The sequence below is a fragment of the Argentina silus genome, assembly GCF_951799395.1.
Source record: "Argentina silus genome assembly, chromosome: 13".
Classification (NCBI taxonomy): Eukaryota; Metazoa; Chordata; class Actinopteri; order Argentiniformes; family Argentinidae; genus Argentina; species Argentina silus.
Window position 1 is genome coordinate 3,837,687 of NC_139667.1, and position 17,462 is coordinate 3,855,148.

The window sequence follows — 17,462 nt, forward strand, 5'->3', positions numbered from 1 at the left end:
TCAGGGCGCAGAGTCAGCCCTCCCATGAGCTCAGTAAATGGGCCGTTTGTGAGGGCAGAACTGCAGGTCCGGGTCTTGCGCAAGGCCCTTCATGGCACATGATTACACACACCAATTAATGCTGCAAACCATTTCCTGCAATTTAGCATGGCAATCAGAGGGAGAGATGGTCCCCGGCTCCTGCTCCTCCCTACCTGGGAACGGTGGACGCTGCAGGCGCTTGAAGGCGGGTGGGGCTTGGTGAACTGGTGAACTGGGTATGGGAGGGGAGTGGAGGGGGCGGGAGGGAATGGGACGGGGCGGGAGGGGAGGGGATGGGATGGGAGGGGATGGGAGTGGATGGGAGTGGATGGGAGTGGATGGGAGGGGAGTGGAGGGGGCGGGAGGGAGGGAATGGGACGGGGCGGGAGGGGAGGGGATGGGAGTGGATGGGAGTGGATGGGAGGGGAGTGGAGGGGGCGGGAGGGGTTGGGAGGGAATGGGAGGGATTGGGAGGGGAGCGGACAAGGGGCTAGGAGGATCACTTTCACAAAGAGCCTTGCGTAACCAAGCCGGTCCGGGCCAAGAAAAATATCACCTCAATTGCATTAATTAGAGCCCAACCTAGACCCAAAAAAAAACCCATGACGTGAGAGCAACTGCATTACTCAAGTAAGATCTTAAAGAATGAGCACATCCAATCATCCCACCCTGAAAGAGCTGCAGTCGGCCCTCCCCAGCCTCGCTGTCTCCTCGTCCGTGGATGACTCTACAACAAACGCCACGGGATGAACAAACACACACTTCCTGTTCAGATCCCCTTTCAAAGCAAATGCACAGAAAAAAACCAAGAACCTATCTGTTTTCTCAAACATAATACGGTGCTGAGTAAGCCAGAGCATTCGGTTTAATCTCCTCCGGCAAAATCACATCTGTCATGACTATTCATGCAAGACTAAAAGGTTTCGTAACTGCAGTATAACGGTTCGAGAAGATTATGCTTCTAAAAATTTGTTTCGATGTTGTAATGGGAACAAAATGCAGCTAACATCTGATATGAACTGTAAATGATGGTTAAAGGTTGGTAATCCACTGGAGAATCACTGCTGAGGCCCCTGTCAGTGCCCCTGTGGGCAGCAAGCCCTGATTACTCACCTTCCAATAAAAGCACAGGCCACAAAAAACGCAGTAGAACAAAGAGTTCTCTTGGTGTGAGAACTTGTGCTCGCTTTCAAGGAACGGGCTACCCGTAAAGACGTTCCCACTGGACACCATTTTGTTCAGTGGTTTGGTTTGTATTTGAAATTCCCAGAATAGCTTCGCTCGTGCTAACATGAAGGCTCTCCTCTACGTGTGATGTGGGAGCTGTTTTGGAAGGTATCACGGCTTATCAAAAACAAGCAGTTGATATTGTGCAGGCGTAAAGATGAGGGCTTTCCCGACTTGGGCTGTAATTCAATAATCGTGCTCCAAAGTCCTGCTAAGTGTTCTATGCTTTATTTGAGTTAGAGTGAAACATCAAGGGAGGGAAGGGAGAAACTGAAACATCTAGTGTTTCTCTGAGCCCCAATCAGAGAAAATCAAAGAAAATGGTTTCGACACAAAACTGAACACTGGTTCCAAGGATTGGATTGTGTGAAGTTTCCAGCCCAGTGGGAGAAGGAACATGGGCTAATGCATGCCCACCACACTCTACTTTCATAGAAGGTTTTCCAGTCTAAAAATGAGGTTCTAGATGTAAGCCAGCGGTTCACAGAGGGCCATGAGACGGTCGGTACTGGAATGAACAGTCCTAAGGCCACATCTTTGTCTCTCACAACCTAGGACACAGTTGACAGGTGACATATTGAGCTGAGAACAACCCCCGTGACAGAAGATACACCTTTTTCTCTACAATCACACCACCACAACTTTCCCCCATTGTCCACGGCGCTGTGTCCCTGCAGCCCACTAACCTGGTGGCGGGTGCGGCTGTGGTCCAACACCTGGCAGGACTGGAGCCTCTGCTGCTGGAGCTGCTGGATGGCGAACTGGAGCTGGTAACTGCCCGAGGTGGGCTGGTGGCGCTGGTGGGGGCTGACGCCTGTCACCTGGTTGTAGGCACTCTGGGTGTCTCCATCCCACAGGCCATCCTCATCTCTCATTGGCCTGTGGCTGTGGCTGTGGCTGTGGCTGTGGCTGTGGCTGTGGCTGTGGCTGGAGGGGGCAGAGAGGGTGGGGATGAGCCGTTAGCTGGAAAATGGTTACAAAGTTCATGTGTTTGATTGGTTACTGCTGTCAGGCCTAAGCTTATGAGACGGGGAGGACAGTGACCTCTTTGTCTTCTGTTATTGTATGAAGGGAGGCATGGGTGATGAGGATAATGTGTGTAAGTGGTGTGTTTTAATAGGAAAGTCGATCAACAGTGATGAAAAACCTGAGGTGCACGGTGTGACCAGGCATGATCATGGTAGCGGTTTCCTAGAGGCAGACAGTAGCTTTCCCCAAAACCCAATACTCAAACCATAAAAATAAAACCAACCTAAAAGCAGTGTGTTTGTGCCACCTTTATGTCAAACACACCATGAGTCAAGAACCCCTGGTCCCAGGGCTTGACGCGTTGCCTGGAACACTACAGCAATGTTGTCTGCTGCATAGTGGTGAGTCATGAGAGAATTAACTACCATCTTCTCAGCGTCAGTCACTTGACCATGCAACCAGGACTGAGATGTGGTATTAGCTAATTAACTGGCCCATTTCCCTCCACATGTTCAGTTGTAAGACCGCGGGCAAGAAGTAGAGGAGACAAGAGATCGCACGCCATCCCGGCAGCCGCTCGCCACGCAGAGGTCTCCCTGTCAAAGCTGACCAATCACGGCGCCGAAGCGGAGAGCAGACCCGTGGCAAACGGGAAAACATAACCTCCCGCCCCACAGCTCTCGAAGCATCACGTTCCATCCGCATCACAAAGCCACAACCTGGAAAGCCAACCTTTGAACAACTCCACGCGTTTGTAACTGGATTATCTCTCATTAGGACTAAGCCTATTTCAGCCTTTTGCCTCTTTGGCCCCCACTAAAGGAGCGGGGTGTCAGGACTCCCTCCCCCCCTCCCCCCCCCACAGCACAAGTTCGACACAGAAATGTCTGTGAACGGGCGAAAGCCAAAAATAATGGCTTAAAGAGCCATGTGTAGGAAGCTGGGAGTAGAAGAAAAAGAAAAGGAAGAAAAAGAGAGATAGAAGAGATAAAGAAATGGAAGCCCTCAGGGCCCCATTTAGCACCAAAAAATAATAAAAAAAAGATTCTTGGTAATTCCTCCCATACTATGTAATAACATTAGCGCACAGCGAGAGTTAAAGAAAATATTATCAGACCTGAAACATCACAATTCACTGAGGCATTTTTAGCACAAAACTGAGATAAGGTCTAAATTTAGAATTCAATTAATCTTGAATAACAATGCATGCTGCGGGAAAATAATCCAGTGCCACTCACATGGCTACATGAGAAATATTCCCGTCCGGCGCAGCCAAAGGGAGACACGAGGGACGCGGAGCTCATGTGAACGAGCCATCCGCCCATGCATTTCTCATTTCACGAAACGCCATGTATATTTCAAAAACAACTGGTGCGCTCGGTGTGACCCAGAAAGCCATTAAAATCTCTTTTTTTTTCCCACCCTCTCCTAACAAAGACCTATCTGAAGTTTCTAAAAACAGAGATTTCTAGACGGCCGGTCGACAAAACAAGAAAAAGCCTCGTGTGTAATGAACCGCACGCTTGTTCCTATTGATTGTTATTTCCTATTCCTCGGCCTATTGTTTGCATGTCTCAGAAAACACTTGTGTTTGGCTGTATCCACGGCAGCCACTGGAGCTCAGCTACATGGGAGGGCAGAGCCATATATCCCCCCCCCACCCCACCCACCCCCCCCTTCCCACCCCACCCCCTCCCAAGTCCCTCACCAAGAACTAATGTTCCTGGTCATTCAATTCCAGAACAATAAATAACAAATAGGAGGGGAAGAAAAAAAAAAACAGCCACAGCTGAGTTTCCCATCACTAGGTACAGTACATGTGTGACGATTTAGTGATCCGGGGCCTTCCTGCCTGCCCGCTGGCCTGCTGCATGCGGGTGTCAATCCGACTCCTGCTGCGCTCACCGTGCTGTAATACGCTGATAGGAGTTACAATAACAAAGTAGTGCTAGCGGAGCACATGTGCAGCATCAATCTAACTCAGCTCTGAATGTGGGAAAAGGGCCGCTGTGAGATGACATCATGCGGCAGCGGCCCACCATCCCTCAAAGCCCCTGGCTGGTCAATGTGGACATCATCAGGCTCAGGGGTTCAGGGGGATTTTCACCACTTATTTATTTTCGCTCCTCTCCTCTCCTCTCCTCTCCTCTCCTCTCCTCTCCTCTCCTCTCTTCTCCTCTCCTGCCCTGCCAGGCCTAGTTATGAAACAGAGTGGAGGCTGAGGGATCATGGTGTAGCTCAGAGTGGCAGTGTGTGTGTGTGTGTGTGTGTGTGTGTGTGTGTGTCCGTCTCTGATGTGTGTGACTGACATTGGGGGTAGTGAGGGAGAGAGGGGGGGGTCTGTGTTGCTTGCTGAGGGAGGGGGGGGGGGCTGTCATGAGGGTGTCTATGTTCACTCATTACCATGGTCCCCTTATCCCAGGGTGGAATTTCACTCTCTCCTACCTCAGGGGATGCACTACATCTGGGTCCAATTGAGGTGAATAAAAAGCTTTTTTATTAAAAAGGAAGACATCAAACCGTTTTTGCCGTACATATTTGTACCCCCGTTTTTCCTCCTGAGTTTTCTGGTGAGCTGAGGCTGGCTCTGCAAATGGACAGTCACAAAATGTGCTGGAATGAAATGTCCTGGCGAAATCAGACCAAGTAAAACAACAGTCTGACAAAATATTGAACAAAACCAAAAATACCAGGATGTGCATGGCCGTGGTCAAGGTCTGAGTGGTCCCTGAATGTACACTGCAGGAAGACGGTGGCGTTGTGGTTATTTGGATATGGAGGGGGGAAATGGAGTTAAAGAGCGCGGAGCTCTTGTGCCAAGGTGGAGAGAGACACATTAGTGTTCCCTTTACTGAGGGGAGTAGAATGCACCAACCATGACGTATTCCAAACCTAAAATATCCGATAATCATGGTGCTCCATCACAATTCCAAACCACAACTATTACTACCAATCCAAAGAAGTACCCAATAACTTACTGGAAATGAATCCTTACCTGAGCCAAGAGTCAAATCCAGGAGCGGGTAAGATTACCAAAATATATCTGACGCTGAAGACAACCTGGCCACTTCTTTATGTTTGCTGCGAGTTAGCAAAGGAAATCTAATGACGCACCGTGGCCTACCTACTCGCTCTGATTGTTCCAAAAAGGTGGACATCACGCTTGATCAGTGTCATTTCTTTCATAATCTCTCATGTGGGAACAATTCAAAAACCGGCAGAGAGACAGAAAGTCAAACGGTACTCTTGACAGAGTTTAATGTGGTAGAATAGAGGAGTATAGTCTTGAGTATGAATGTGAGCGTAGGCAGCCCCCCCCCCCCCCCCACCCCCCCCCAGTTGTCAGCAGGTCGGGGGGGGGGGGTTGGGGGGGGGGGCAGCTCTCAAAGTGCTGAGGCAGCATACCTGGCGGGTCCTGGCAGCGGCACATCAAAGAGCACAGCCACTCTTTGAAACCCATCATGCTTCACCCCTGTGGTTGCTTAAAGAGCCAGTGCGCTTAACGGTTTCAGTATGTTTGGCACGGACCGACGGCCCCGGTGTAGGGGGGCTCAGGAAATCCTACATTAAAAGAAACAGCGCAGAGTACGAAATCAAGGTAATTTATCCTCATATCTCATCAAAGATACCGCTTTTTTTAAGATGTGAACGCCAAATCCACGGCGGAGGGTAAACGAGGTAAAAGGTTTAGTGTTGCTTGCTGCTCAGTACCAAATGGAAAGTTACAGAGAGAAAGTGATGCCACATCTTATCAGGAGAAACTTCTGACACAAAGAGCCTTTTTATCAAAGTTGTCTTGTGATATAGGTTAGGGTCCAATCAAAATCTCTATTTTGAAATAAGAACTGTTTATGTTTTGTTTTCCCAGACGATTTTACGGTTTAAAAAGATTAAAATAGACAAAGATAAAATACTCTAGATAAAAATAGAATGGATACATGTTAAAGTTGACACAGAAGGCGAAAATAGTGAAGATAACAGAACTTACAATTAAAAGGAGGATCATCCATCAAGGTAATGCAAGTAAAAGGTACAAATGTGAAAAGAAAAGCTGACTCGTGTCTCTACACAACTAAACTTTGAGATGATAAATTCTATTAAACCTATCTTCCTTCGTTTGTGGAAATAAAAACATTTTAAAAAGGGAAAAAGCCAGACATTCCAGGAATTCCCTGACAGTTCCATACATAAGGAAGGGCTGGACTGGAAAAACACAGAACGGGAGATCAGGGCCAAACTGTCTGAGACATTGTCACTCACATATCACTGTAAAAATAGAGAGAGCAACCATGTATGCTTAACCCTTGCTCAGCCACCTCATCCAGTATCATCCACCACAGGTTGACCCTCTGGGTCTACACTCACGTGACTCAGTCTGACAAACCATGCCAATGTGCTCAATTTTATCCCCCCCCCCCTCTCTATCTTCCCTCTCTCCTCCCTCCCTCCCTTTCTCTCTCTCACTCTTCTTCATCTCCCCCTCTGCACTGGCACAATGTGAGGGAGAGCTCGGTTGCGGAGGAGAGGGCTGGAGCAGACGGGCTATGTGGGTGAGTTTTTGTTGACTCTGCCCCCCTCTTATCCCAAGTCTTATCCAATGCAATGTATTAGGCTGCCAGCATGCTTCACACACTCCAGGCAGCCGGCCGCCAAGTCCACCGCTAAAGCCTCACCAAGCACAATTAAAAGGCTAACAAAATGCAGATTTTCAAGCAAGCAGTGAAATAGCCCACTAAGGTCCAGCGGCGCTGGGACTTGAAAAGACTTCTCCAAAGACTATCGGTCTTCAAATTAAAGATTCTTCAGAGACCATTAAACCTGCCTTCAGTTTCATTGACTGTGACCAAATGGGCTACCACAAACCAAGCACCTATAAAATTGTCCAAAGTTGATTATACAGAAAATCCTCAAAATGTTAATTTGGCCCCCTTGAACGAGGCTCCGGGGGGGGGCCCACTAGTCCTCAAGACTTACAGCCCTTGTAAACCTCTCGCTGGTGTGCTCTATGAGGGCGACTGGGAGAAAGGCATACCAATTCAGACAAACACTCAAGTGGTCCCAACTGATCCCTACAACAGGAAAAAAAGCAACAGTGCAAATGGACATTTATCCAGTCCGTTTCTGCATCCCCTCCCCTCCTCCTCTCTTCCCCTCTCCTCTCTCCTCTCCTCTCCTCTCCTCCTCCCTCCTGCTCTCATCCCTCCCCTCCCCTCCCCTCCAGCTCCTCAGCAGTGACACACTGAACCTGCTGTGTGTGACTGTACAGTACACAACCGCCCGGCATCTCAGACTCCAGTCTCCTGTGAGGAGAGGAATGGCTGTTTACTTTGGCAGTGAACCCAGTTGAGATTGCAACGCACCATTCCCCCTCTACTGCCTTTGGGGAGGGCAAATACCACTGGTGAGCACAATGGTCATATTTCGGCCAAAGCAACACAAGAAGTCTTATAAGGAAACAGAGGTGTAGGACGTGACAGATGGAGCAGTGGGCCGGTATGTGGGTGACAAACAGGGTTGGAGATATGAAGACGGTTGTATTCCTGCACGGATTACTGCGATACGTGTACAGCATCAGTGGATCAGATCATCTCAATCCAAACAGAGCCTTTCCTACCTACTGTATCAGGGACAGACATGCATCAGTCTGTGCAACACAGCGCATTGAAGCATGTGAACGTAATGTACAGTAGGTTGCTTGGTGTAGTCAACTTATTAGCTGAAGGGTGATTCAATACTGTGAAAGTGTCCGTCAGTAAGGGTGTTGCATGTTGCGCATGTGAGCATCTCACGACCAGGTGAGGAGTGCGTTTGGTTGGGTGTGTTTGGACTCACCTAGCATTGCTGACCAGGCCTGTGTCAGAGTGGACGGCTCTGACTGGCCTGTGGGTCGCTGGCCCATGCCGCACTCCTGGGGTCAGGGTGATCCCCCCTCTGCCCAGCACCCCGTTGTTCAAGTTCAGGTTGGTCAACTGCAGGGAGAACAGAACACATGCCGACACTCGTCATACAGTCACAAATGTGACTTATCCAAAAAAAACATCAACCCCTTTGAATTTGTTACTGAAGACATCCCGCTTGCTGCTCACCAGTCTCCTTCACTGGCCTCAAACACACCCGCGGCTGTCTAGTGTGGTGCGGTCTCATTCACCCACAGCCCTGGCCTCAAACACACCCGCGGCTGTCTTGTGTGGTGCGGTCTCACACACCTGTCTTGTGTGGTGCGGTGGTCTCATTCACCCACAGCCCTTTGATTCGTGTGAAATGTACACAGTGCATCTCGGCGCTAGTCTCCACTCTGCATCCAGGTGGTCCTCCCCTCCCCTCCCCTCCCCTCACCCACACCCCCGTACCCCCCAGAGCCCCGACGGTGATCATTACTCACTGGGCCAATCTGTTTACAACCACAACAGCACAATTACCTCTCCTCAGCACTGCATGCTGGAGCATGCTACATCTGCCTGCACAGGGCTGCACTCTCCCTGCACCCCCTGCTCTGCTGCACACTGCCGACTGCCTACTACCCTGGGAGACATTTCCAGGCCTGGAGTTCGGTGGAAATGAATAGTTATACAGATTACCGCGGCCCTCCTCTGTCTCCCCCCCCCTACGGCATACAGTACAGCGCATAACCGAACGGAAGGCTGATGAAATACACCGAACCAAGGGAAAAGAGAGGGAAGAGAGGAAAGATAACTCAAGTGAAAGTAATGAATTTGTTTCCTGAAGTTAAGTTGAGGATGATAGCTTACAATCTTTTATCTCATGTACGCTGCGACTCTGCAAAGCGTAAAAGCAGTTTTATCCAGCGCTCTTTTAGAAGATGACAGGGCTGTTTATTTTCTCTGCGTTTTAAGCCGAGTTCTGGGCAGGTGAACGAATTGTTTGGCTAGTCGTCATGCCAGAGAAAGGGAAATGTCAAACATTCCCAAACGACAGGTGTTTAAATTAATTCAAGAGCTGACAGAACACAGCCAGGTCGGGAGGCTTTTCACAGCCAGATGGCCAGTTTATTTTCAATCACCTCAAGTATATGCAGAGAATCTACAAAAACACTGTCAACAACTTTCTCAATGGCAAAGGCCTTTCAACCATGATGACCCAGCAGAATAAGGCTGTGGTGCTAGTAGGCAGGCTATTCATCAGTACAGTAACCTATAAAACGGAATTGTGATTCCATGCAAGACAGAAAACTAATTATTATCATCATTATTATTATTATTATTAATAATAATAATAATTAATAATATACATTGACTTTTTAACCAACCAAAATGTAATCTTTACTGTAGTTTCTTGATCTGAAATGTAAAAGCACCCAATCTACCATGAGGAACGTGCAGTTGTCTAAAAAGGACACCCATGGTATTCATCACCGCAAGGTGTTTCTCATGAGCTACCTAAATATGTGCATTCCACACATTACTCCACCAACTAGGATTACACTTGATGTGTGGCTGCTGCAGGGTGGGTGGGGCAGGCCAGCTTCTGCAGTGGGGAGGGGAGGAAATTACTTTCATTCACAATTCACACGTCGGGTGGAAATAAGGCCTTGCTTATGACAGAAATATGAAGAATACCGTGACATGAACGTTATCACGTTTCACCACATTGGGAGCGTACCCTTCTCCAAACCGAAATGTAATTACTTAAATGCTCTATCATGTTGAATCATGTGAGGGAGACACTGTACCATAGGCCTGTCTGAAACAGAATGTTATAGAAGTGTAATCATGTCACACACCCTGCAGGCAGCAGTTACACAGAGGGAGGATTCACAACACGGCCCGTATTTCACTGCCAAAGATTAGATTTGATTAGATTACACATGATAAGAATACTGATATTCATCCCAGTGGAAACGATTACATTGTGAAACATTGTGAAAGCTAGCTGTGATTTTTCCCAATAAGACGGGGGGCTGGCATATGAAAGAGAGTGATGACCGAATCTTCAGAGGTCAACAAGTGTGACAGGGTGTTCCTTCCCTACACAGAGAAACACGCTGTCGAGTTAAATAAGTGATTTAATGACTGCTAATCTGAGCCGAAGAAAAGGCCAGGGACATTCAAACCCTTTAAGTGCAATCCATTAAACTGGTTTGTGCTGCAAATTAAGTCCCTGCCATGGCTAGGATTAACTATCCAAGGGAATTACAGTACAGCAAACACCTATCAGGGAAACAACATACTGTACAGGAGAGAGGAAACCATAAAAAACTGCAGTCTGTGTGGTCTGGTGCCATCACAAAAAACTCTGACACACAAAAAAAAAAAAAAGGAAAAAAATCCCAGGGAGAGAGAGAGAGAGAGAGAGAGAGAGAGAGAAGGAGGGAGAGGGAGAAGGAGGGAGCTGGCAAACTTTCAGGGAAGAAGGAGAAAGGGGGTGGTAGAGCAAACACTCCCTCCCCCCTCTCTGTGCCAATTTGCCACATTCTTCTCTTTATAAGCATCAATTACCACAAAAAAGTGACTGCCTGTTAAATATCAACAGAGTGCACTCCCCCGTGGTGCATCTGATAATGAGACCTCACACAGAGCCTGGGCTCACCGTTGCTCAGACCAGCCAGCTCCGGCTCCAGCCCACAGGCTAACAGGCTACATGCTAAGAGGCTCTAGTCCAGCGGCTACGGGCTAACAGGCTACGGGCTAACAGGCTACGGGCTAACAGGCTCCACTCCACCGGCTACAGGCTAACAGGCTACGGGCTAACAGGCTACAGGCTAACAGGCTCCACTCCACAGGCTAACAGGTTACAGGCTAACAGGCTACGGGCTAACAGGCTACAGGCTAACAGGCTACGGGCTAACAGGCTCCACTCCACCGGCTACAGGCTAACAGGCTACAGGCTAACAGGCTACGGGCTAACAGGCTACGGGCTAACAGGCTATGAGAGGCACACAGGCTCCAGGAGCCCTGCTGGATGAGTGAGCAGCTCTGAGCCGTCACTCACCACGGGTCACGGCCGTGTTTAAACACTCCCAACACACTGAAATGTCAAAGACCTCGCAGTAGGAGCACTGTGAAGGATCCTGTGCGTGTTAATTCCCCTTCCTCACTCGGAGCTTGGCACAGATCAGCTTTTCAGGTCAGAATCCAGCCAGCTGTCAGCCAGTGTAAAAGACGTTCACATTTCTTTTCTTTTCTTTTCTTTTGTTTTGTAGGGGGGGGGAAGATGGCGTGAGAGAGAGAGAGAGAGAGAGAGAGAGAGAGAGGGGACTCACATGTTGTGTGAGGAGGCTGATGTGGCTGGAGGTGTTGTACTGGCGGGCGGCCTGCTTCTCCGCTAGTTTCTGCAGGGCTGAGATGATGGCCTGCTGGTTGGACTGGGCCTGGGCAGACAGAGAGTCCAGGTCCTTGAAGACACCCGTGGGATCGGATCTGAACCGGCTGGAGTTAGTCCTCCTGATCACTGGGGCAGAAAGAACAACGTGAGGGAGGGAGGGAGGGAGGGAGGACGTAATGAAACGAGCTGTCTTTCAAGAGCAGTGTCTCACAGTACCTTGACCTGCAGAGGTCGGCCTGGAGAGCTTCTGGCTGTAGATGTGCGAGGCGCTGGGCATGGAGGACGAGGCTGCAGCCGTGGAGGAGGAGGAGGTGGAGGTGAAGGACTGTACCCTCCGCAGGACTTGGGGGGCCGTAGAAGTAGCTGACACTGTGGCGGGGCCCGGGTGAGCAGCAGCCCCCCATATGACCCGAGGGGGCTGGGGAACCATGGAGGCCGGGGAGAAGGCAGAGGGCTGGGGCTGCGGAGGAGGAGGAGGAGGCTCTGGTTGGGGGCGGGGGTGGAGGTGGAGGTGAGACTGGGACTGGACGTAGGATGGGGGCTGAGAGGGGGGCGGTGGCGGGGGGCAGTGCAGGGGCAGGGACTGGGGTTGGGGTTGGAGTTGGGGCGAGAAGCGCTGCAGGTGGATATTGGCACAGTCTAAGGCAGTGGGGAAGGTGGAGGAGTGCTGGGAGGCCTGGAGCTCAGGTTTACTGGTTCTGAGGACTGACGGTTGATCTGAAGCGGGTGCGGGGACTGGAGGCTGGTCTGCAGCAGTTCTGAGGGTCTGGTCTGTGCTGGTTTTGACTGCATACAGTGAGGACTCAGAGGCTATGGAGCCCTCTTTGGCCACAGGCAGAGCTGTTCAGGGTGAGAAAAAAAGCCAGACGCGTGCTATCACAAGTCAGCCATTCCATGGCTCTGACACACATTTATTTTCCTCCCAAATGAGGACTAATCAAGAAGCTGACCCTTTCTTGACTTTGTATGACTCAAGTGTTTTTTTCCCCACACTCCACACACAGCTTTGAAAAGAAAGTTATCCAAATCCCTTCATGCTGTATATTAACGGATTAGTTAACAAAGGACTACATGAAATGTTCCTTTTATTGAATATAATTTTAACAATATGTGGAATCTGTGAAATAAACAAACAACAAAAAAAAGTGACTATAGGCCAAGATGGTGTACTGGACATAGAAAATATAAATTCTAATCTATTCTAAAGTATTTCGACTCACATTGATGGTTTTCAGGTTTTGCTGGCTCTCCCAAACCCTTGCTGTGGCTACTCCCAGTCTTTACGGTCCTACATTTGGTTCCCAGGAAGACACTGGCTGACTTGTTTTTGTGTGTGTAGAATGTCAGGACCTCCTCCAGGTCACTTTCACTGTTAAGGAGAAAAGAACAGAGTGGAGGAGGGGGAAGAAAAATCCAATGCATTTCTAATTCTTGATCATGCGCCATGTCATCAAGATTAAGAATGCTGTTAAGTAGCAAATGTAATTGAAACAGTCAGGAGCATATGTAGCGTTCATTCAGAGCAATAGCTTTGGAGCCAACTCACTAACCTTGCCTCGATGATGAACTCCTGAAACACATTGGGGTTGATACAGTGCTCCTCCTCCTCTTTGATCCTCTCCAGTTTCTTCACCATATGCTCTGTCTCCTGTGAGGAGGGAAACCTTTCAGACACAGAGTGCACTGCCCTGTCTGACTGCTCACAGAGCAGAATTAGTCAGAGTTGGAAATCCTCATTGTCCTTTGTTTTTCATCTCGAGACAAACCTTCCTAACCTTTCCTCTAGACAGGAACGTGTGAATTGCTGACTTGAAAACACAATGAGATTCCCGTGACTGACATTGCGACAAACGTGTGTGTTTCAACACCAGTGCGGAGGCAAGCGAGGCCCTTCTGTACACTGTCTGAGAAGTGGGCACCTTGTTGTAGCAGAGGATGAACTCCCCGAGCTGGTGGGACAGGATGCGCCTGCGGTCCTGGAGGGGGAGCTGGCGACTGGGCAGAGCCATCCTCATGTCCTGTTGGAGATTACTGGCCGCTCTCTTCAAGAAGCGGATCACCAGCTCCTGTAGATAAACAAGACAGGAGAGGCCCAACAGTCATCGAAGTAAAATCACCATTATGAGACGCGACTTACTCATAACGTAAAAAAAAACCACCTGAGAAAACATCTTTGAACTCAGATGGTCATACAGTACCAGTAAAAAGTTTGGACACACCTTGCCAAGAGTGTGCAAAGCTGTCATCAAAGCAAAAAGTGGCTACTTTGAAGAATCTAAAATATAAAACATATTCTGGTTTGTTTAACACTTTTTTGTTTACTACATAATTCCATATGTGTTCCTCCATAGTTTTGATGTCTTCAATATTAATCTACAATGTAGAAAATAATTTAAAAAAAGAAAGAAAAAAAGAAAAACCATTGAATGAGAAGGTGTGTCCAAACTTTTGACTGGTACTGTATGCTCACATGTATTTCCTCCAGAGGCTTGGGAGATGGTGATGTTTGTCATTCCAATGCACCGACGAGACTTTCCGACAAAAAACAAACTATGACGCAGACGCGCGCGTACGCATCGTATCGTACTCTCACCATTTTCCTCTCCGCGTGGCCGCAAGCGCCTCGTAGCACATCAACACAGTGACGACGTGGCTTCGATGAGTAACAACGAATCGAGCGGAAAATCCAATGCAGATAAACATAAAACAAACGGCCCAGGTTTTATTTTCCATGCATTCATTCTGGGAAGGGGCAGGGGGGTTGGGGGTTTCGGGGTTGGGGGGGGCTGGGGTTGGGGGTTGGCGGGGGAGGAGCTTGGGTTAGGGTTAGCCCACCACAACCATTGAAACAGAGATCGTACCATTTGGTCGTTGTCCTTCCCTGGCCAGGCATGGTTGGTGTTGGCCCTGCTCTCTGCCAGCAGCCTCATCTGCACCCGATGCAGATAGGAGGAGAAGGCCATCCGTGCCTGCACTTTACTGCACAACAGGGGGAGGGAGGGGGGGAGAGGGGGAGGGAGGGAGGGAGGGAGAGACATGATTAAAGAGGACATGAGAGGCTGAGGAGTGGGAACTAAGTGGGAACAGAGAATACTCCGGGGGAGAGCGGAGGACAAAGGAAAGAACGGAAGATTGAAAAGGTAAGCCTGGTTAAAACGGACACATGGGATGGCGGGAACTGTAGTGGAGAAAGAGCATACAGTACATGCAACACACACACACACACACACACACACACACACACACACACACACACACACACACACACACACACACACACAACAGTACACTGATTATCTCCCTTCTGTGTCATTCCCTGACAGTAAATGATGAATAATCCTCATCAGGTTTCCAGCCAATTTGCTTGGAACTGAGAGCAAAGGGTTTCTCTGCTTTAAGGCATCTCCCATACATGTGTTACAACAGAAAAGCACAAGCAGTGACTCACATTCTGTTTGCTATCTTAGGCATGATGCGAAAGACAAAACAAATACAGGTATGTATCAATTTCAGCCAGTGTTGGAGCACAGTTTGACATGTCCTGCGCCAGCACCAAGAGTGATGAATTGTTTTCATGGCCCGAGTGAACCTGAATAGGGTACTGCCAGTACACTGTAGTGGAAAAATGTTTTGGAAAAAGCTGTCAAACACAAACAATGATATACTGTACTATAATCGCCCAGGTCCCTTCACAGTTCTGGCAAGCGCGGAGGAATTTCTACAAACTTAGACTTGTTATTGTAATTCCCCCTCAAATTACAATTTCAGACACACTTTAAAAATCAATAGGAGACTGGAGCCTTTGTTGCACTTTAGACAGAAGTATGTAATATTCATTAATGTCATTGTAAAAGCAAAAAAAAGGTCTAAATATTTTTGCAAGCTTATTGCATAATAAAGGGGTTGGTGGGGAGCCTTTCAAGTCCTTCCAGGCCCTCCAAACTAAAACAAAGCAAAGTCCTTCCAGGCCCTCCAAACTAAAACAAAGCAAAGACCGTCTGACTCCAACAATTAGCAGGCCAATCACGGACAGTGTCTCTACACAGAATTCAGGGTGGACACACAGGATTCGCTGGCTCTGCACCCATCCGCTTCCTCCGCGTTCTTCCGCACTGTGAATTAGGTAGACATGGAGGAGTCATGCTCAAAGACACTGATCAAAACATGCCGGGGTATGAAAAGGGGGGCCAGCTTTTCTCCGGAGTCTTTTTGGCCGCTGCTCTATGGGCCTCATATTTTTCCTGCTGCTGTTGAGTGTAGCAGAGAGTAAGTAGGAAGGATGGAGGGAGGGAGAGAGAGAGGGAGGGAGAGAGGGAGGGAGAGAGAGAGAGGGAGAGAGGGAGGGAGGGAGAGAGGGAGAGAGGGAGAGAGGGAGAGAGGGAGGGAGAGAGAGAGAGAGAGAGAGAGAGCGAGAGAGAGCGAGCGAGAGAAGGAGGGAGGGGGAGGGGGATGAGGAGAGGGCTGCCAACATGAGCAGAGGCCTGGGGTGTAGACTGACCTAAGGTCCCAGCCCTGCTGGAGGATGTGGAGCAGGTTGACTTTGGGCTCGGCGCTACGGGTCGGTTCTGCTGAGGACAGGGCCTCAGTGTGGAGGCGCTCCAGTGGGGTGGTCACTGCCTCTGTCTGCACCACCGCCAGAGGAGCCTTGTGTGAGAACGGACCCGGAACTTTCTTCTTCTTCTCCTCCTCCTCCTCTTCCTCTCTCTCCTCCACCTCCTCAGCATCTTCTTCCTCACTGGTCTCAGTGGGGGAGGCCTTGTGTCCCCTTGCTGAAACACAAAGGATTACCGGAAAACGTCAGGTGTCAAATTTGACTTAAACAAAATGTCTTACTAGGTCAAAATACAGAAACACTTTCAAAAGAGGCTTCATATTGTAAGTCAAATCAAGTCTGTCATATTTGGCCACATTCATCCTGACGCTGGGGATTTATTCATTGAAAGCAAAAGAATGAAACGAATGTCCGATGTTTTTTCCCTCTTGGCCAGACAGGCACTGGTCTGAGAGCAGTGCTGTGCTGTGCTGTGCTATACTGTACTATGCTGTGCTGTGCTATACTGTACTATGCTGTGCTGTACTATGCTGTGCTATGCTGTGCTATACTGTGCTATGCTGTGCTATACTGTGCTATGCTGTGTTGTGCTATGCTATACTGTGCTATGCTGTGTTGTGCTATATTGTGCTATGCTATGCCATGCTGTGCTACGTTGTGCTATGCTATGCTGTGCTACATTGTGCTATACTGTGCTATGCTGTGCTATACTGTGCTATGCTGTGCTATACTGTGCTATGCTGTGCTATGCTATGCTGTGCTGTGCTACGTTGTGCTATACTGTGCTATACTGTGCTATGCTGTGCTATGCTGTGTCAGCTGGAGCGAGCCAGACTCCCCCAGGCCTACCTGCTCTCTTCCTCCCCACGGTGGAGCGCTTGGCCAGCCGCTGCCTCCTCTTACGCGCCTCCAGGGACAGCAGCTTCCTCTCGTACTGGATCACGTGACAGGCGTGGAACACATCCACCTGCAGCTGCACATTACCATTCAGGTTCCTGAGGGGGGAACGACAAACACATCCAATGGGACCCGAAGGGTTTTAGATTCGGTAAGAGTACCAGGGAGAAACATGGGGTTGCTGGCAGCTGTTTGTAACCAAAGATACGGCATACAGTGTGTCCTGCCAAGGCAGATAAGAACAGTAATGTTATATCGAAAAAAACATCCTCTCTTTTTTTATTAAATATTGCAGTTATGGAAGAAATGTGAACATGGATGGCATGGCAAAGGTATCACCCACCGTGATCTTGAGGTAACAGCCGCTTTTCCCAACCTGGAGACCAAAGAGATATGTAAACAGTACAAAAGGGCCATAACAGTGGCCAGCCCCCCGGGTAACATTGTGCAACAGTGAAACGGAGTGAATAAAATAAATCCAAGCTCGTAAACAAAAGACTCCCCTCTCTCAACA

General features: G+C 49.0%; 1 protein-coding gene across 1 annotated transcript in view; it reads right to left on the reverse strand.

Moving 5' to 3' along the window:
* Nucleotides 1-17,462, reverse strand: part of ttll5 (tubulin tyrosine ligase-like family, member 5) — a 48,377-nt gene that overhangs the window by 10,366 nt on the left and 20,549 nt on the right. Inside the window, exons 19-29 of the mRNA XM_083684003.1 lie at nucleotides 17,292-17,324; nucleotides 16,901-17,046; nucleotides 15,998-16,268; nucleotides 14,361-14,478; nucleotides 13,419-13,565; nucleotides 13,050-13,147; nucleotides 12,720-12,868; nucleotides 11,716-12,339; nucleotides 11,438-11,625; nucleotides 8,050-8,186; nucleotides 1,935-2,133 (exon numbers count right to left, since the gene is read on the reverse strand). Coding sequence (XP_083540129.1) covers nucleotides 1,935-2,133; nucleotides 8,050-8,186; nucleotides 11,438-11,625; nucleotides 11,716-12,339; nucleotides 12,720-12,868; nucleotides 13,050-13,147; nucleotides 13,419-13,565; nucleotides 14,361-14,478; nucleotides 15,998-16,268; nucleotides 16,901-17,046; nucleotides 17,292-17,324 — 2,110 coding nt within the window. The remainder of the gene's footprint in view (nucleotides 1-1,934; nucleotides 2,134-8,049; nucleotides 8,187-11,437; nucleotides 11,626-11,715; nucleotides 12,340-12,719; nucleotides 12,869-13,049; nucleotides 13,148-13,418; nucleotides 13,566-14,360; nucleotides 14,479-15,997; nucleotides 16,269-16,900; nucleotides 17,047-17,291; nucleotides 17,325-17,462) is intronic.